Source organism: Alnus glutinosa, chromosome 8, assembly GCF_958979055.1.
Source record: "Alnus glutinosa chromosome 8, dhAlnGlut1.1, whole genome shotgun sequence".
NCBI lineage: Eukaryota > Viridiplantae > Streptophyta > Magnoliopsida > Fagales > Betulaceae > Alnus > Alnus glutinosa.
In genome coordinates this window covers 416,356-438,051 of record NC_084893.1, presented here as the reverse complement: position 1 = coordinate 438,051, position 21,696 = coordinate 416,356, and the positions used below count along the sequence as shown (strand labels likewise).

At 33.3% G+C, this 21,696-nt stretch overlaps 1 protein-coding gene across 1 annotated transcript; it reads right to left on the bottom strand.

Annotated features, from left to right (window-relative positions):
• Nucleotides 1-3,919: 3,919 nt before the first annotated feature.
• On the bottom strand, nt 3,920-6,689 carry LOC133875581 (transcription factor bHLH137). The gene is made up of 8 exons (XM_062313756.1): nt 6,091-6,689; nt 5,763-5,951; nt 5,557-5,622; nt 5,384-5,452; nt 5,200-5,286; nt 4,918-5,097; nt 4,658-4,786; nt 3,920-4,533 (listed from the first exon to the last, which is right to left on the bottom strand). The coding sequence occupies exons 1-7, from the start codon at nt 6,460-6,462 to the stop codon at nt 4,694-4,696; spliced, it is 1,056 nt and encodes a 351-aa protein (XP_062169740.1). The 5' UTR covers nt 6,463-6,689; the 3' UTR covers nt 3,920-4,533; nt 4,658-4,693.
• Nucleotides 6,690-21,696: the final 15,007 nt, after the last annotated feature.

Below are 21,696 nucleotides of genomic sequence, written 5' to 3'. Positions count from 1 at the left end.
TGAAAAAATGTCTTGGTTGTGAAATTTTACTTTATTGAACAACCGAAGAATTTGTCAGTTACACACTGAATCCTAAATCGAAAGAACCTACAAATAAAAGTACAAAGTGTCCCGCCGAGATCCAATGAGAGGTCACTTTAATGTTTAAGTCAGTAGTGTTTGAAAAATGTAATGAGATTAAGAAATTTGCATAAGAAAAATGTTTGTCTAGAATTGTGTGTACTCGTGAGTAAGCCCATTCTTTTCTCTTTATGGAGTGTTTAATTACCCGCACTTGGTTGTTTAGGGAGGGGGTCTATAGGATAATTGACTTGATTTTGTGGCCTCCATTCTGTTATGCAAACGTCTCCTAGCCCCCGAGAATAAAGGGGTGTTAGGAGTCTAGGTGGTAGTGGTCCGAATACTGTACACACAACGTCTCTCTATTGCTTGTACGCCCGTCCATCTGGGTTTGGCCAAGTTCAATCGATCCATAGGACTTATAATCAATAATGAGCCTCTTGAGGTTAACGTTGAGCCAGGGAGGCTCATTTCCTAGATGTTTATTCTTGGATGCACCAAACATTATGTTTTAGACAGTTTTTCTGCAATTTCTTCAATCCAATCTATTAAAATAACATGTGTTTGAAATGCATATAATTTTCACTTGCATATTACATACATTTCGTACACACATCAATATAATATAGTGGGTTGGATGAATTTTTTTCAACCCAAAACAAAGAAAAATTTTATCTTTATATATATATTTTTTAAAAATGTTATTTTACATTCTTTTAGCATATATACTTAGCTAACATGGCATACTCAATTCATCATTTAATTTTTTTTTTTCCTTTTTAATTAAGATTGGTCTGTGGGTGAATTGAGCATGTCCCATCATCAAAATGTGGTGGGAGAATGTAAAATAACATTTATCTCACTACAAAAAAAAAAAAGCAAATTCTAGACGGTTTAAAACCGTCTAGTATATAATGTCGCTAAATAAATTTCTGGACGGTTTGGACAAAACCGTCCGTAATTCTAGACAGTTTGGTCCAAACCGTCCAGAAGTAGTTCTGGACGGTTTTGCCCAAAACTGTCGAGACTTAATTTTTTTTTTCCTATTTCGTTTTTTTTTTTTTAATATATTAATTAGTTTTTTTTATATTTAAACTAATTAATATGGTCGATCTGAATGTTTCATACACCGGTCGGCGACAGAGAAGGCGAGAGGAAGAGAGATCTGGACGGCGACAGAGAAAGAGAGAGAGGAAGAGAGATCCGTCACCCACGCACACCGGCCGGAGACAGAGAAAGAGAGAGGAAGAGAGAACCGGCCGGATCTCTCTCTGTATCCGGCTAGAGAGATGCCGAGCATGGGTTTCGGCCGGAAACCCAGATGACCTCACCAGATCCAGCCGAAAATGTTGTGACAGAAAAGCCACGCACACCGGCGTGAGTTTGACATATACGACACTCCATCTCCGGCACTCTCTCCCGTCGTCTCGATCCTGCCGTTCCGTCGAGATCCCGCCGTCATGAGGGTTGTCGTTCGGCCGGTTGGGGTTCAGATCGAGGGGCTGGGGTTCACATTTGCATTGTATGTGGGGTTCAGAGCTAGGGGTTGTACGCCTTCTTCGCTTGGTGAATGTGCAATGTGGGGTTCAGATCGAGGGGCTGGGTTCACATTTTACTCATTTTCTTCTCAATCCGCGTCATTTTCTTTAGATGCGTTTAAGCCGTTGATAATGTTTCAATCTACAGCTGAGGGTGTCGATCCGCGTGTGACTACCTTATGAATTTCCATACGGTTTTTTCCAAACCGTCTGAAAATTTACATTTCTGGACGGTTTTTTTTCAAACCATCCATAATTAATATATATATATATATATATATATATATATATAATCCATTCAATTTTTGTCACCATTTTTTTTTAAAATATCATTAATATCAATAATTCCAAATGGTTTGAAAAAAAAATATCATTAAATATCATTAAACATCATTAAATATCATTTTTTTTTTTAAATGCATAGACGGTTTTTTTCAAACCGTCTATACATTTATGGACGGTTTACTCAAACCGTCCATATTTATTTATTTACAGACGGTTGTTTAAAAATCATCTGTAAAATTTTAATTCTAGATGGTTTTAGAAACCGTCTAAAAAAAATCGTTCATAATTGTCCTTTTTTTTTTGTAGTGTCTTATCCATATTTTTAGGGTTAGTTAGTAGTTCGCCCTGGTTGAGAGCAATAAAAGTAGATTGATGGTTAGAAGATAGCAAGTAATATGTTTATTCTAACATAATGGCAGGAGACAATGCCATTATGTGACTAATTAATCAGCATGGTGGACCCTAAAGAGAAAAACATGCATGGGCCCGGGGGACCCTAAAGAACAATATGATGAGTTGGTAGCCTACAAAGCATGGTTACAGCATTTAAGAATATGCTTACTAAGAATACTTTTACTCTTGTAGATGCATGTGTTCTATTGCAATCCAGTTTGCAGTCGGCAAATGAGAAATGTTTTAGATATAGATCATCACATAATTACTAGCTAGTTTAGCGGGCCATACGTCTCTTATTGACTTACTAGTCATGATTAAACAAAGAAAAAAAACAAGTTTAATTAAAGATTGAACCATCAATATATTAGATCTATGATTATTATCCCTAACCTTTTATGAACAGTTTAACATCGTCGGCACCCACTTTTCAAAGCTTTTGGAAGACAAAAATACGTTTTAGCTTGGGGGGATGCATTTTTTATTTTTTTTAAAAACGTGTTCTAAATGTGAAATAAAAGTGAACAATTTTAAGTATTGTGTGTCTTAGATTATTTGTTAATGCCTTTGTTTTGAGAAAAAAAAAAATTAACAAAAAATAGCCGACAATCGGATCAACCTGTGAAAGAGATTGGACTGGATATTGCAATCAAAGATTGAAATTTTATTTTATTTTTTTATTTTTGGACCGGATATAAAAGAAACCAAGTTAAATAAATTAGCATACATGTCTCCAATTGAAGAGCACACATGCAAATGATGGTCCCATTGATTGGTCAGGACATCGAAACATGTGGGTCAAACGTTAAGAAAAAGGGTGGAACATAAAACTCACATGGATTGTAATTATATACCGTGGTAGCTTAAAATATTAATGTACTTCCTATATATATATATATATATATATATATATATATATATATATATATATATATATATATATATATACATATTCCCCCCCCCCCCCCCCCCCCTCTAAATGTTGAGAAAGGACGGACCCCTCCTTTGTCTAACTACCTCCCTCGTCTATTCATACTTCTTATCATATATATATCAAGCAATTTAAATATGTTCATCTTGAATTCATTGCCCTTTATTTTACTAATATTATTCAGGACAAATTTACGTGCATATATATATGGCAGTATATTTTGTATTGATCACGTCATTCATATCATTCTATGGCGCTATAACCAAAGACTCACAATCTGACCATGGGCTTCAATGGTTAGAGACCTATGCCCTGAATAGTTCAAACGAGTAGGATGAGATCGACAAGGTGATTGTGTCGTTAGTGCAGGTGCGAAGGCAAGGCAGCAACAAAGGAGGTGAATTGAGACGCGCGGCATATATAATGAAAGATTTGGTGACATATATGTAAACAGTAAACTGTTATATCAATTTGTAAGTGAATTATAACGGCACCTAATGCACACGTACGTACTGAGTTTTGAGTTAAAGATAAGTTGATCATTTTATGACATATTCTCCCTATCTCGAGTGAAAATTGTCCAAAAACTCATTTTTACTTGGAACGGGCAGTTCTTTGTTAGCAGTTAGCACAAGTAACAAGAGAAAAACCAAACGAAAGGAGTGGCTGTGGCTGTGGCTGTGGCTGTGGCTACATATCATTCACATAATAATTAAGGAAGAAGAAATACTATATATAATATTTAAAGGAGGGTCCTTTCCACAACGGTTACATAGATGGGTAGGGGTAACTCACCCATGCAGAAGCATCAACCCCATAATAGTACAGCCAAAACACAGAAGATTCCACCAATAAATGCCTGTCCCAGTCATCTCAATACAACAGGAACAGAGATAACGGTAAAAGTAACTGTAATAACAGAATAACTGTAACCCACAAGAATCACTAGCTTTAATGACAAATGTTTATTTTATACATATAAATATATATATTTTTTCTGATGTCTCTAGCGTAACCACCACAAGCTCTTGGAATCTGTGCATGAGAGAGTTGGGAGGAATCGAATTAATAGACAGGAACAAATTAAGGATCTATAAAAGATCTGGTCTTATTTTGTCGGTTGTATACGTCCTTCATGTTCTTCGTCCATTGATTTTTCTACCCTTTATTCATCTTCAGACATCACTTTAATCCGATCGACATGGAGCAAGAACTTTTGGGTGAAGAAGGGGCCGGAAGGGCCCTCCTTTGGAACTGATGCTGCTGAAGAAAAGAGGTTGCATTTCTTCCTCCGGTTTTGGCAGTTGTTTGGATTTTCTTCATTATCTGGAAAAGATAAATCCACAAAAGTATAAATATATATTTATAATATTGCAAATAATTAAATGGAGATATATATTTTCATTGCTTATAATATTAATTTTCTATGAGACAGGATTTGAGGGCATACCGATTGTTGTAGGGCAGTTGATGTGTTTTACATTAATTAATGGAAGAAACACAAGTTGCTGAACCCAGATGGATTAAGAAACTTTTGTCTTTGGTCTTCCACATGATCACAGAATACACTAGCAATATCCTGAAAATGATGTGTTTGTCATTGTTAGGAAAATTTTAAAAAATTAAAAAAAAAATTAAAAAAATAAAAAAATGGGCTTTTTCTTATCTCATATTCTTTATTTATTAACTTTCCAATTGTAAAATATGTACCTGATCAGAGAGGCCATTTTCGAGTAAAATTGAAGCCGCAGAACTGTTCACAATAGGATAGTTATTTGCTGTTGTAAAGGCGGTGGGGGGGGTTGTATCAGCAAAACCTGTGGGCTGCAGGGAGGGGATGCATTGTGCCACAGATGGCAGTGCTGATGCCATGCTCGTCAAACTCTGAATCTAAATTCATGTCAAAGACGAAAATTTCATCAGATTTAATGGAGAAAATTGGGTAATTGCTACTCCATTAATGAAAGGCTAGATTTTCCCATCTATGCATACCTCTGGCCTGGCCATGAATCCACCATCTAGGTCCATTCCAAAGTCATAGAACATGGGATTCACCGAAGCAAGCTTCATTGAAAGGAACTGGTAAAATGACAAAAACAACATCGATCGGTTTACGTTTTTTTTTTAAGGGTGTTAATTAGTTAGGGAATAGCAAGAGAATTCGGTTTGGTGTTACCTCCACTTGATTTTGTAGGGACTGAACATAATTGATTATCTCATCCAACATGAGGGCCTTTCCAGCTACCTTTTTTCAAACCAAATCACATGAAGTTGTCAGAAAAAAAATACTTCTCATATAAAGGGGAAGGAATTAAAAGACAGAAATGAAGACAAATAACTGAAATCCACCTTCTCACAGCCAGGAACGAGTCGTTGTAAGATCTTCAGCCTCTGACTTATTTTCTCTCTTCTTACCTGAAATCAATTTACAAAGAAGATTTAAAATGAGACGTGTATATATGGTCATAACAAAATATATTTACTTTTTTGTGGGGATAACAGGCAATTGGCAATTGGCAATTTCCAGGGGGTGTTTAAGAATGCATGACTTGTACCCTTTCCGCAAGGCTGTGACTATCTGTTGCCTGGCCCCTCCTTGCTCTTACATGGATGTAACCTGTTGGAGGCTCTTCAGGAACTTTCTTCTGATCTTTCTTTTCAGCTTTTGGCTGCTTCTCCTCTCCAGCTTCTTTCAGGGCACCATTGCATTTCTTTTGTTTCTTGTTTTTCCCTTCTGTCGGATCCTAATAAAATGAGCATATAGTAAAGATCAAAAACCATTTTGATTAACAAAATAGGGTCAAAAGATTCAAAATCTTGAACAACAGTCAGAACCCACATGCGCAAGAATTGAAATTATATGAATAATTTGTTGTGGCCTACCTTAGATTGAGCATAAGTCATGGAAGCCCTGTTTCTGTTCTTCCTCTTCTTCTCAATGGGAGTCACCTTCTGAGTAACCTGCTCGCCACTATCAATCTTATCCACCACTGTTGAGGACTCTGTACTTTGTTTTTTGGCCAGAGAAGGCTCATTATCACTAAAAGCAACCTTTGAGCCGTGGTCAAGACAGCTGCTTTCATGGATTTTAACTTCAAAAGGAATCCCCTGCATAGGTTCAAGTGGATAAAGTGGAGAGAAACAGCTAGTGTTGATATTTTCTTCCATGAAGCTAGACATCTTAATATTAGGGGTGTTTGGCAAGAAAATTGAATCAATAGGAAAAGGGTGGTGTTGGTATGAAAAGGCTGCCATTTAAAAGCTCTGGATTAAATTGGAAATGGAAGTTATCAAGAAAGTGATAGAAGAGAAAGCTTGGCAGATGACACTTGAAGGCAGACAGAGGTAGCAGTCAAGAAAAGTCGGTCTGAGTCTGGCAAACTAAGAGGCAAGGTTTATTTATTTATATAAAGATCAGGAGAGGGAGAGAGAGAGAGAGAGAGAGAGAGAGAGAGCAGAGACTCTTTGCTAGTTCATTCCCATGCAAGTGTCTGAACATTTGACTGGTCTTATCTCAGCAATCATCTCTCTTTCTTAAATGAGTGTCCCCCCCCCCCCCCTCACTACCCCCCACAAAAACTGATAAAAATAAAAAAAAATGAAAAAAATGAATAGTTGCTGGGGAATGTGGGGTACCAAAGATCCAAGACTTCATTAATTTGGGCTAAGAAGCCCATTACTTTTCTTATTTTCTCATAAAAATGCTACACACATCCTCCTTCTACTCTCACATTCTTACTTCTTACGCTTCTTGTTGTAACTTTTAAAATTACTATTAAATCAAAATTTAAAAATAATTCACTTCAAATTCAATAGTAATTTTAAAGGCTACGCCAACAAATGTAAGAGTGAAAATGTGTAGCAATACTCTTTCTCAAATAGTGACTTGAAAACCTATCAAAATTAAGTGCTCGTTTGATTCACGAAATAGACCATTGGAATGCAATGACTATCCCATAGAAATAGTTATTACTTTGTTTTGTATGGTCCACAGGATTGGTCGCAGTCACCCACGTTTTCAAGTTTTTTTTTTTGTTTTTCTTCTTTATAATTTGAGTTTTTTTTTTTAAAAAAAAAAAGTAATATAAGGTTTTTTTTAGTAATTTTGATTCGATTCAATTCCAACTAAAATATATGTGTTGTCAACAAAATCTTAACTTTATAAAAATAGATGAATTCAATTATTTAATCTATATTTTAACAATAGTAGCTCAAACACACCCTTAATAATTAAGTAAGCTCTAACATATAAAATATTTAATTAAGATGAAAGATAAATTATACATAAATAAAGTTAAACTCAATACTTTTACTCCAATATTATATCAAATTAGCAGTTGTCTAAAAAACATGAACTTATAAAAAGTAATGTGTCGGCTCATAAATTATAATTATAGCTGGCTCACGACAATCATGAGTTGCAGACCCCTGTTTCTGGTAAATGGGAAACTTACTTTTGCTATGCTACTTTTTAAGGCTGAAAACATGCTAATTTGAAATTGGATTCTTGTGGAGAAAATGAAAAATGGTCCTAAAAATTAACAGGAAGCATCCTGGGAGCAAGCATTCAGGATTCAGGAAGCATCCCTGCCGGCTCCTAATAAGAGTTAGGAGAAATATATATCGCTCCTTCCCTCGTTTTCCAAGCTTGGCCCAACTCCACTCCAACTATAGATTTGACAGCCATGCATATATTGTAGATCCAGGAGGAAGCTTCTAATTAAATAGCATATTTGCATTGATTTAAACATAATTAGTTGTTAAAGTCTTGCATCAAATAATTAAAAATATTTAACATGTGATACCAGACAAAATTAACTGTTTTTCTAAAGATTATTTTTTAGGTAACTTTCATTTGATATATCCATTGAGACAAAGGTTAATTAATTTAGAAACAATTAATTAATATATCTCCATATATATTGCAAAATTCTATCAAAATTTAATTACTGACTATATATGGAGAATAAAAGGAGGATGAAAGCGTTAAATATTAATTAATTGACCCTTCTAATGAGAGAATATCTAAGACTCTTTTTGGGTAGAAACTATTTTATGATCTAAATTGTACTTTACAATATCTAACGATATACATTGTTTCATACTATTTTAAAAAAATAAATGTCATGGCAACGTACATAACATACATATACACGTTAATTAGATGCCATGAAACATAACCTGGCATAGATCATGAAATGGTTCAAAATACTTGAATACTTGACCCGATCAAATTGAACCCAACCAAAATTAGTCGGGGGCAAGAGTTGGTTTTGTGTAATCAATTTTATGACCGACCACAACCAACCAACTCAACCTACCCTTTAATATAATTACACATTTTTAGTCTTTACCCTCATTGATTCCTCCTACAAAACCCTAATTGCCCATAATATGATTTTCTTTATTTTACGGTTAATTAGCCTTATGAGCGGCCTCTCCACATCCCAGGTTCTTTCTCAAACACAAAGGTGATGGCATACAACTCTACATACGCTGGTAATTGTGCTGTCTTAAAACTCACCGGTCTTCTTTATGAGATAATTATTTTACGAAACTAAATTCGTAACGGGATAATTTAGATTCTTAAAGATAATATGAACCTAATCACAACACAAGATTGATTTTGATTAATGTTTCTTTTCCTTAATTTACATCCCTAAGAAAATTAAGGCCGAGTCATCAATCAAATGACTAGAATTAATTTATACTATTTCACGTGAAAGCAACGGCTAACAATGAAATAAAAAAAAATAAAAAAAATACTATTCTTAACATATATTTATTTTCACAAGTAAAAAGAGAACTGGAAAATCTTAATTCTACGGCCTTTTCGTGATAACAGTAACTCATAGAAATGAAATGGTTCAGAGGATGTCAAAAAGTGTAACCATTATAATTATATATATACATATACAAAAGAAAAGTAAGCCTGAGTCGATCCAATTAAAACATGTCACAAATTTGCTCATATATATTTGAATTTTTTTCCTTTTTTTTTCCGTAGTACCAAATTAAGGTAGCTTATATATATATATATATATATATTTCTGGAGCCCATATGTGTTGTCACGTCTCTTATAAGATGGTGTCCTATATATATATATATTTATATAATTGATACATGCACCTCGTCAAATCCGCAATATATACACGTACACCAATACCCAGATATAGCTAGCGCGCGTAGATCGATTGAGACAAATCACAATTCACAAATACGGATTTGAATTGAATGCCCTTACCCTTACTATGCATCGCGTACGAGCAATTCTCTGTTTGAACAGGTACTCCAACAGGTGCAAGGTTTAATGGATCATATATTTCACATTTATTAATGGATATGCACTGCATGCATTGAATGTGAAGTACAATTAATTACATCGATCCGACTCCCTTTTTTACAAATATTAATTAGGTCTATATTAGAGCATTTTCATCCTCTTACCATGATGTTATTTTAGCTACTCGGGATATTAAAGAGGGCAAATATAAAAAAAAAAAAAAAAATTTATACAAAGCAAAAACACAACCAGCAGACAATAAGGAGGAGATGAAACATGGAGGTAGATAGACGGATGCATAGCATAAATGTTCAAATTGCTTATCTGCTCCCTCCTTTCCTCATATCTGTTTTCTTAGAGATTTGATCGAAGCATATTTGCTAAACCATTCTCTCATTCATTTTTCCTTTCTAGTAAAAAAAAAAAGTCCAAACATTCACTTACAACTTTTCTTACAAAACATTTTTAAAAAAATAATAATAATAATACCGAGTCTTCTTTATCGTTATTTCATATCACTGAAGAAACTACCTCAATCTTAAAAAGATTTATCGAATATAGTTAACTTTCTTTTTTTTTTTTAAAAAAAAAAAAAGTTAAAATAAAGAGAAAATTTGTTGAATGGAATGGAAATGCGCATGGTTTAATTTGCTTAAACCAAGTCAAAGAACTGATACATATTTTTCTACTTATTTGTGTGCTATAAACATTTCACTATATATTATCTATATATTTCACAGAGAAAAAACATGAAAAAAATTTTCATTTGGTCACAGGAGAAAAGAACAGAGAACGGAGGCTACCATGATATGACACGTGCTCCAGTGAAAAAGTTGGAGGGTCCTCCCGTTCCTGTTGGATAACTGCCTCGTCAAAGTAAGTACGATCAAGTGTCGTTCACTGATCGTATGGTATCTTTCGGGGGGCTCTCTCTCTGTGTGCCATGAAAAGCAGCACCCAAGCTACGATTCAGACATTTCAAACGTCCTACTTATTAATGAATTAGGCCTCGTTACGAAAACTTTTGTTGTTTTTGACATTTCCACTGTCCTACTTGATGAATTGGGCCATGTTAGGAAAACTATTCTTTTTTTTTTTTAATAATAATAAAAAGTAATTGATATTTGATATGATATAAGTAAAAAAAAAAGTTTTGAATTATTTTGTAAGATAAAATAAAATAAAATAAAAGTTGTTAAAAAGTAATTGATTTGATATAAAAAAAAAAATTGTCAAAAAATGATTAATATTATATAAAAAATAAAATATTTTGAAGTTTAGTTTTTTTTTTTTTTTTTTTTTTTTTTTTTTATTTATATATATATATATATATATATATATATAGAAAATGAATGACTAGAAGAGGGTTTCTAAACATGGCCTTAGTCTCCACCGGCGGTGGCAGTGTAAGAAAATTCAGAGGGGGTCAAGACTAATAAATGTTGTGCTCATACATGAAAATCATAAAATAGAGTCGTATTAATCATATATATATATATATATTAATTATTGTAATGATATTAATCAACATATTGATTTCAAGTTTACAAATTATTGAGTCATATTATCCTGCTAATTTTAAAAGAGAATTTAAACAGGATAAAAAACATATTTATTATTATTTAAAAAATATATTTGTAAAATGGGAGGATAGAGATTATATTCAATTTTATAGGGTTTTTTTTTGGTTGTTGAAAAAGTGGCATAAACGTAAAAATAATTTTAAGAATTTTGTATTTAGAGTTGTTTTAATGCTTATTGTGTTCAAACATGCCATTTCTTTTTCAGAGAATTTCAATTAACGTGTCCATCAATAGCAATGACTATGGTTAAGAAATGTAATTATTTATCTGATCAATGAATGTCTAATTAAGATCAATTCTAAACATTTGGAATAAAAACTGATCTCATGACACCTTAATTTGTGATCCTAATACGTTACTCGCCTCATTTAGCAAATAGTACAAAAAAATTTCACTTTATTTTTACATTTTTTAATAACAATCAACATCAAAACATTCAGACTTTATTTCTTTTTTATATCACATCAATAATTTTTTATTACTATTTAAATAAAAAAAATACACTATAACACAAAGTTTTTTTTACTTTTCTATACAAATTTTTTTTACTTTATATAGCATCTATCACTTTTTACTAATTCTAAAATTAACAATCAACTATAAGGGTCTGTTTGAGTTTGCGATTTTTGAAAGTGATTTTTAAAAACGCAGTTAAGTGTTTGGCTAAATAGCAGTTTGACATTTAAAATTACAAATTAGTCTTTAAATTTTTGCATTTTTAAAAAAGTACCTCATAATATGCGATTTGAAAAAGCAGTTTTCTTCGCTTTCAAATTGCAATTTTTAAAAAATACAATTTTCAAACAATTTATTTTTTATAATTTAATTTAAAATCGTACATTTTATCTATAAAATTACAATCCTAAACATACTTTAGCTTGGCCAAACAAAGCCACTATTACATAATAAAAAAAATAAAAAAACCTAGAGCACCATTAATTTGCTACTAATTACGTACTGTATTCATAGCTAGAGTACGCATGGGACCAATGCGTGTCAATTGACTATGTTAGCATTAATCTCGGCAGTCGAGAACGGTATGGGACCAATGAGTGTCAATTGACTATGACCACAATTACCTCTATTCATAGCTAGCTAAGTAGACTAGTCAATTATATACACGCCTTAATTTGCGTTAGGCAGCTACTATACTAGATCAATTATGGGCTTTAAGAATTTTCACAATCCCTTGCTCGGATTACAGCCTGTCCCATCACGAACTCTCTCAATTGTCAGGAGATTTCCAATATATAGCAGGAAATTCCCGTTGAATTAATTAACTTCGTTTCACATGGAACAGTATATATATATATATATGGGACCATACCGCATGCGATTAAGCTAGCCGATGGTCAAATACTACGACTACGTACGTCCCACACCGATCAAATTCTACCTCGATCACCAAGTACCGACAAACAGCCAATGATCATTAATAACGGAATTATCGATTTTAGAGGAAAATTTGTATACCAACTCTACATTCTTGGTAATTAACTAGCATTGATGAACGCATTTTTGTTATGATTTTTGCATGTTTCCTGATCAGATCTCCATCTCCTCCTCCTTCTGAAGGTCCATGTAAAAGGGTTCTAAGATATTCTCTTATCGTACGAACGATGACTCATGAAGAGTTGAAAAGGTTTGGTGGGCGATAAATTTTGAGTTATAAAACGATAAGTTTAAGTGATGTAATTTTTTTATATTTAAATATTAATAAATTAAATTTATTTATATATTTATATATATTTTTTTAATGTGTCAATTAAAGCACATTCTTCTATTTGTAAAATGTATTTTAATTTTTTTTTTTTTTTTTTAGCTTATTAGATATGGAATGACTTATGACTTGTTTTAAAGACATGAAATAATAAGATTTAAAGAAAAATAGAAATAAGTAATATAATGATTGATTTGTAATAGAATATAATGAGGAAAAAAATTGTTGGGTATTGAAGACGCATCGAGAGTGTAATTCTATCTATTATGCACAACGCAAACAATGAGAATTTATACACTTTGAAGACTTTTCATATTTTTATAAACATCCAATTCAAAAAAATAAACGTTGGAGAAAAAATTATACACATTGGACTAATTTCATGAATGTGAAGATGGGGCTTTTAAAAAGAGTAAATAAGTGGAGTAATTCTATTAGTACATTAAATGTCTATCAAGTATCCATAAAAAAAATGAGATGACTTTTAAAATCACCATTGGACGTGTGATTGATCAAATGGTGATTTTAAAAGCCACCTCATTTTTTTTTATGGACACTTAATGTATTAATAGAATTACTCAAATAAGTGAGATTTTCCAATAATTTATGGATATTTTTTGAGACTTTCAATTTGTAATTACTTTTACCATGATTGAGGGCCTTAATTATAAACTATGTATTGAATTTTTACCATATTAAAGTCTTAAATTTTTTTTATGGAAATAACCTTTAATTATTGTACAATTTTTGAGTGGAGGTCTTAATTAAAGAATATTTTATTAATTTTTTTACCATATTAGAACTTTAAAATATTTTTTTGAGCTTTACTTCTTATAAAAATAAATTATTAATTATGAGCCTTAGACAACCGCCTAAATCACCTTAGACTTAAATCACCTAAAGCTCGAACTGCCATGCATGTGGGTGGCCATGGGTACATCAACGACAGTCAGCATGCATGCTTTGTTACAAGATGAAGACAAAAGCACTTCTCGAGCCTTCAGTCCAGGCAGGGTTCAATAATTTAGTGGAGCCTATATATCTTTTGAGAATGACAAGTCGACCACGCGCGTAAGACGGGTTGTTTGTTGACCCTTGTCCTGCATTTTTTCGGTGGATCCTATCTATGTTTCGATCCCTAGCTAGCTTTAATTAATTGTTGCTTGTTTTCATGTTTTAATGTGGAAATTAATAAGCCTAGCTTGGATATATATATATATATATATATATACATTTTTCAAGGCACTCGATCGATCGGTTGTACGTGAACGTGCAAAGAAATAATTAAGATGATTATATTAAAAGTCACGTCGTTTTTAGGTTCCAACTATACCTCTTCAACTAGAGGATCGGAACTAACTGCATGTGCATGCCAAAACTCAGAAGGATCCCTGGAAAGGTGGTATTGAAAGAAAGAAAAATCAGATTTTCTCTTTCAATGTTATTGGCCAGGCTTCTATCTAGCTAGCTGGCTTGTACTTGTGGGGGCGGGGGGACGCTGGCATGGCATGAATCTCGTGGAAGCTTTAACTTCGATCCCTTGCCCCTAATCGATCGCCGCCGGGACTTTGTAATGGATATGCTCAAGTACTCGATCCTGTTACTTTCTCACGCGCATTGCATGCATTGACTTCACATTTTTATTGAGTCAGAAGTTTGATTTCAAGTTCCTCAATCATGCTTAAGGAAAAAAAAAAATTATAACCCTAGCTTTGTTGTTGAGTAGTACTTTTCGACGTTGACAACTCATGAGTTTCCGATTTGGTGAACTTTAAATGTGTTTCAGGTGTTTGTATATCAAGACCTCCGTCACTGCCTCTTCCCAAATAGGTCGATAACAAATATGGTATGAAAATGTAATTATGTCATTCAGATTATAAAATAATGATAATAATAGAAAACTGTTAAGCTATTGGAACAAAAGCTAAATAGATTTCTTTGGTGCGGGAAGGATGCTAGAGCCAAAGCTAAAGTGGCTTGGGACAAGGTGTATGTTCCCAAGAAGGAAGGTGGGTTAGGTATTAAGAAACTTCATATTTGGAACCAAGCTTCCATGCTTCACCATGTCTGGACTCTCTTTGCGAAGTCTAGATCCTTATGGGTGGCTTGAGTTGAAAATAATTTGTTGAAGGGGAGGAGTTTTTGGCAAGTATCCATCCCCCAAAATTGCTCTTGGAGTTGGAAAAAATTGTTGAAGCTTAGAAGTATAGCTGAGCAATTTCTTAGCTTCAAAGTTGGAGATGGACGAAAGATATTTATGTGGTATGATGTGTGGCATCCTGGGGGTTGTCTCTTTGACATATATGGTTATTGGATGATTTATGATGCTGGCAGTGCAATTGGTCCTAAAGTGTCTTCCATTATTCAGGAAGGAGCTTGGTATTGGCCTAGTGCCAAATCGGACAGTTTGGTGCATGTACAGAGTGTTAAAAATAAGGAGGAGAAAACAGAGAGAAGGAATAAGAAGAGGAGAACACAAAGTAAATCAAAGGACTACATCTTGTCTGAATTCATTACATTCTTCAGTTACAAGAGGAATAATATATATAGAGATGTAAAGGGAACAATATCCCATAAGACATGGAATGAAATATGCTGGAAATATGGAGTGCGTGAATCAAGGGAGTTGGGCTGCTGTCAGGCGTGAAGCATGGAGCTGTTGTCTTTTGTCGGCTTGGAACATGGGTAAGAGCTGCTCAACTTGAGACGGTCTAGGCTGCGTGTAGAGTAGGGCCGGCAATTTTGACATGACACGACAATCCGACACGAACACGATACGAAATTAGCGGGTTTGGGTCATAAACGGGTAGACTCGTTTATGACCCGTTTATCTCATTTTGGCGGGTCGGGTCGCGGGTCACCCGCAGACACGATTACCTTTTTTAAAAAAAAAAAAATTTATATATATATATATTTTATTAAAAAAAGAAAAGAAAAAGGAAATGGGATTAGTCTGATTAGGTTGCCCTAACTTCTTAACTTCTTCGGTTTTCTTTTCTTTCTCCTTCACACCGCGCCGCCCCGCCCCGCCCCCTCTTCTTCCACTTTCTTCTTCTTCAACGCCGCGCCACCACGGCCGCCACCCCCTCTTCTTCTTCCTCTCGCTAGACCCACTCGATGTAGAGACGCTCTCTCTCTTTGGTCTCCTTCAACGCCGCCTCTTCTTCTTCAGCAATCTACATGTTAATTTTGCCATAAGTGGAAAGAAAACAGAGCAAATATTTTTCATCTGCAATGAGAATCTAGGCATCAGTTGCGTCACAGGAGATTCGTCGTGAAAAAGTGATGTTTTTAGAAGGAAGTAATTTTTCCAATGGAAATCTTGGTCTTGGGCCTTAGCTCTCTTTGCTCTAAGCAAGGGAGCAAAGGAGTGAACCAAAGACGCTGCAATTCTCTACCAGGTTTGTTGATGGTTTAATCTCTCTGTTTTAGAATTTACTTACTTTTCATTCCCATGGGAAAAAAGTTTACTTCTCATGCATTGGGTTTTTCTTTTTTCTTTTTTTTTTTTCCCAGAAAATTCAGAAGCATTTATGATTTTGGCAATGAATTAGGTCTCTGTATGGTGCTAATTATGAGTGTATAATAATATTTTACGCCATGTTACTAAAGATAAATTCGACCATATATACAACACAGCTGAAATTCAGTTGATCATGCATGGTATATAATCTCGAATTTCTTGGTAAAAATCAAAGAAAGTTATTTTTTTTTGCTATTTTTTTTTATTCAGCTAATAACCTGGTTCTCTGCCTGCAGTTTTTCTGAGTAATTGGATGACATGGTTCTTTAACTTTCAATGACAAATTTATAGCTGATTTTCATTCTGACTGCATTCAATTGTTGTATTGATTTTGCATTTATTCTCTTGATTTTGGAAGAGGTTGAGTTTAAGACTTTAAGTAGGGTGATATTTTTTTTCTTTTTCCGTAATATATGTTTGCAGTTTTTTTTTTTTTTTTTTTTTTTTTTTTTTTTTTTTAAAAAAAAAAAAAAAAAAAAAAAAAACGGGTCAAACGGGTCGTGTTGACCCGATTCAACCCATTATGTTAACGGGTTTCACGGGTCGTGTCGGGTGACCCGTGAAATTACCGTGTTCGTGTCGTGTCTGGAGCCCCGACTCGTTAACATAAACGGGTCGTGTTTTGGTCTATGCTAAACAGGTCGCGGATCTTAACGTGTCGTAAACGGGTCGTGTCGGGTACCCGTTTTGCCAGTCCTAGTGTAGAGTGGAGTGAATCTTGGATTGAGGGTCTGCTGTAGGCTTAATTTCATGCCTATCTTGAGAGTCATTTCCAGACGATATATATCTTATCCTCTAACACAGAGTAGACTTCTTGAAATCCATATTGGAAGAGAGGATATTCCTGTTTGGAGGTGTTCAACTGGAAAATACTCTTGTGCTTAGACCTGGGATCAACTTCGACATAGAATGCCGGAGGTTCAATGGTATAAGTTTGTCTGGTTTGCTTTGGCAATTCCTAAACATTCTATCATTTTGTGGTTGGTGTTTAGGGATGCTCTTATTACCAAGGAAAAGATGTGCACTTGGGGTTACTGGGGTCCTACCTTGTGCCTCTCTTGTTTTGCTTATCAAGAAAATCGAGACCACCTCTTTTTCAGGTGTAGCTTCAGTCGGTGTGTTTGGAGGAGTGTTATGGCTGAATGTTTGATATTTGACCCTCCTATGGATTGGGAAGCCATTGGTAGTTGGAGTGAAGTTCATTTGAAGGAAAGAAGTTTGCATGCTACCATCTATAGGCTCTGTTTTGAGGCTACTATATATCATCTTTGGAGGCACCAAATTAAATGACTTGTTGCATGGTAATACTCCTCGTTCAGAGGAGCTCTTGGTTTAGCAAGTGAAATGGGAGGTTAGATCTAGACTGATTGCTAGATGCTCGGCTAAGAAGATTGTTAATAGCATGTTGTTGGTTAGGAAATAAAATTTACAGCAATTACTTTTTGTGTAATTCTGTTTGCTGTTTCATTTGTTGGTTGTAGCTATTGTAAATAGTTAAAGGAATCCAGCTCTGCTAGAGTGTATTTTTTCGTTGTGTTTGGTTATAAAAGGTCTTATTTCATAAAAATTAAAAAAAAAAAAACAAAAAACAAAAATGATAATAATAACAAAAAAAAAAACAAAAAAAAGGTTGGGATGCTAATTAGCTAGCAACAATTGGACATGACCAACCATGGTTGGTACGGTCATGTCTCAGCCATAACCGTGGAATTGGGCATGACAACTTGTGGCACTGCAAAACAACTGTGAGTTGTGTTCACAAAATTTCAAAAAAAAAAAAAAAAAACAAGAATATTGTTTTATAGATTCTTAATTAGTACAAATCAATCACAAATTTGAGAAAATACAAAAATGTCGCTACAAGGGATTGGACAACCTTTTTAGTTGATAAATGGTGGATAAATTTAATTATCCCCCATTTCAATTAAAATTGCCCACATATTTTTTTTTATCTCACACGTAAAAGAGAATGTTAAAATGTTTATTTCCTATCATCCTAAACTTTTAAAATAAATAGTGATTTAAGATAATATCATTCAAACTTTGTTTATGTCATTCACCTCTCATTTTAATTAAATATTATAGGTGTTGATTCTCACTTATTAAGTGAGAACTTTGAGCCCATATGCAAAGGCGAATGAATATTAAAATATTAATTAAATGACTGAATTAATCATTTCTTATCCTCTTATCAAGAGTAGAATCAAACATTTTAGGAGGAGTACGTGTACTCCCTTCCTTTCTCTTTTCAATTATTTTGTTTTTTCTAATTAAAAAGAGAGCAACGTAAGTGATGACCACAAACACTCTCAAGTAAGACAAGATCGATCGAGACCGTCGATTTGAAGTGATAACAACAGCTTATTAATCGATAGATTGCGCAATCTCCAAGTTTTGTCCTCCATTATATTGCAGATATGCTCATGAAGGTAGCCGAGATACGTACACAAGTCCATCGTAGCTAGCCATGTTTATTTGGAGGTCGGTTTATCACTTTCCTCACATTTAATGTGGCCCCGGCCTCTAAATTGAGACAACAGATCGATTTGGTGTACGTGTGCTAGCTAGCTTCTAAAAGTTATAAAACAAAACGGACCGGATCGGATCGAGGAGGGCTAGCTAGCTAGCTGTGTTTTGAAGACGTTTTTGTTTTTGTTTTTGATTTGAAAAAGTGATCTGATCTGACGAGGGACATATATTGTAGCATGCATGCTCCGCCACCGAAAGAAGATAAAGTAGGGAAAACAAGCATGAAATTAACTAATTAAGAGAGTGAGTTGAGATCGAATGAGGTTAATAAAGGCAATAGGATCGAGGGAAGCATAAAAACAATTAGGAAGGTCTTCCAGGAAGTTGCGAGCGGGAGAATATGTGCGGGCATCGAGAAAGGGCACAAAGGAGGCTACGTCATTTTCTTCAAAGTCGCTTTCAATTCTTTGATCAGGGAGATAGAGTGGATCCAAACTTTGACGCGGTATCTTTTAACGCGTAAACACACATATATATATATATATATATATATTGTTGATATTCATATGGTGGCTGCTGATATTGATGACAGTTGATTTCCGAAAATATGAGGAAAAATTCCGTGGCACATCAAATTCATTCAAGGACGGCATGCAGCCGGCAGTACTTGCCTAGCTACTTGGGGTTCTTGTTTTCTGTACGAGTGTGTCTTATTTAATTACCTAAAACAAACACGTACACAACAGTAATGTGTGGTCGCCTTCGAAAACTGCGATAAATACACACTAGCTAGAATGAATATATTCTTAATCCCAGGGAATAGAAATGACAAATTTCAATCAGAATTAATTGAAATTTCAAGATTTGAAAGGGAATTACATGATCGATGTGGTCCATGAGAAGAGATCGATCTCCACACTCCAAGTCTCCAAGCATGCGAGCTTTCTTTTGATTCCTGCAACCCAAACAATTTGTGTGGTTTAAGCTAGCCATTAAAAATTATGGGTGCCCAAATTTAAAAGTTTTCATTTTTTTCAAAAAAAAATTTTTATTTTTTATTTTTTATTTTTTTAAAAAAGAAATTAAAAATCTTCGTTTTTTTTAATTAAAATTTTCATTTTAAATAATCATTTTTCGTTTTTTTTCAATTTTCTAATTTATAGGGATATTTTTATTTTATTAAAAAAATTCTACGGTCATTTTGTCCTTTTGCTGGTCGTAGAAGGACATCGACAATTTTTTAGTAATTTAGAAGGATATTGTCTCAATTGAAAGTGTGTAAAAATATTGTCATTTAGGTGATAGTTTGAAGGGCGTATGTAAATTTTTTCCTAAAAAAATTGAAGATGGTGGTTGAAACTCAATAATAAATGTTAACATGCAATTTGGTCTAATCATTAACGCTACTATCTTCTTTTTCTTTTTCTTTTTCTTTTTTTGTGTGTGGGGGTGAGGGGCACGCTTTCAAGTTCACTTGCGATCTGAATAGGCGTTCTTCCAAGCAACTTACCCACCACAATATCTTAAAAGCTGTCATTTATAACTGCCTCTTTCTTAGCCATTTTCTTGGCCCATTCCCAAATATTGTTGGATTTTATTTTACACCAATGTTTGTAGTGGAGTCTATGTTAGGGTGTTTCACCCATTTCTTTTGTATTATCATTTCTTTTATTAATACAATCTAATTTGTTCAAAAAAAAAAAAAAGGAGAGGATAAACCGGTCACTAGTTGGATTCGGATTTATAGTAACTAGCATATGACTCGCGTCATGCGCAGGTTTTTATGAATTAAAATTGTGTCATGTGCTAAGTAATAGGTAATGTACAAAGTAGTTTAACAAACCCAAAAGAAAATATTGTTAATAATTAATATATTTCAACTAATAACTAATGAATAATTAACAATTAATAAACCACCAAACATGAAGCCAAATATTATATTGCCGATATTATAAATATTGTTACCTTTAAATGGAAGTCAATATCAAATTAACTGCAACTTACACAACATTACGGAGGTTTGTATATATATATATATATATTGTATTGCACGTATAACATAAAAATAAATAAATAAATAAATAATAATAAAAAAAAACTACATTTAGAACAAAAAATAAGGACAAAAAAATGGAAACGTAAGAATTATATTTTTTATATACTTTTTCGGTTTCAATGAAATTGATAGGTATATGAAGAAGTCTGACAAAAATGAGATTTTTTTTCTTCTTTTGACCGTCCTTCACATGTATATCATAAAAGAAAATACTTTTAGCACAAAAATCAACAATAATATATAAATTAGAACATAAAATAAAGACAATAAATGAAAACAAATGATAAATGAAAAAAAGAAAAATACTCATATAGTATAAAAGTAATTGTCTTTTCCTTTTTTGTATATTTTCTCCGATTCCAATGAATTCATAGCTTTATAGGTATAGTAAGAAGTTATTTCTAATAGAGATTTTTTTTCCCGACCATCCTTTGAATATATAACGTTTTTTTTTTTAAAAAAAAAAAAAAAAAAAAACTACTTTTAGAACATAAATAAAATAATATATAAATTAAAACAGAAAATAAAGACAAAATATGAAAACGGACAACAAACAAAAACTGGAAAAATATTCCTATAATAGAAAAGGAACTGTATTTTTTGTATATAAATTAGAACATAAAATAAGGAAAAAAAAAAACTACTTTTAGAACATAAATAAAATAATATATAAATTAAAACAGAAAATAAAGACAAAATATGAAAACGGACAACAAACAAAAACTGGAAAAATATTCCTATAATAGAAAAAGAACTGTATTTTTTGTATATAAATTAGAACATAAAATAAGGAAAAAAAAAAATGAAAACGGACGACCAACAAAAAACGAAAAATACTCATATAATAGAAAAAT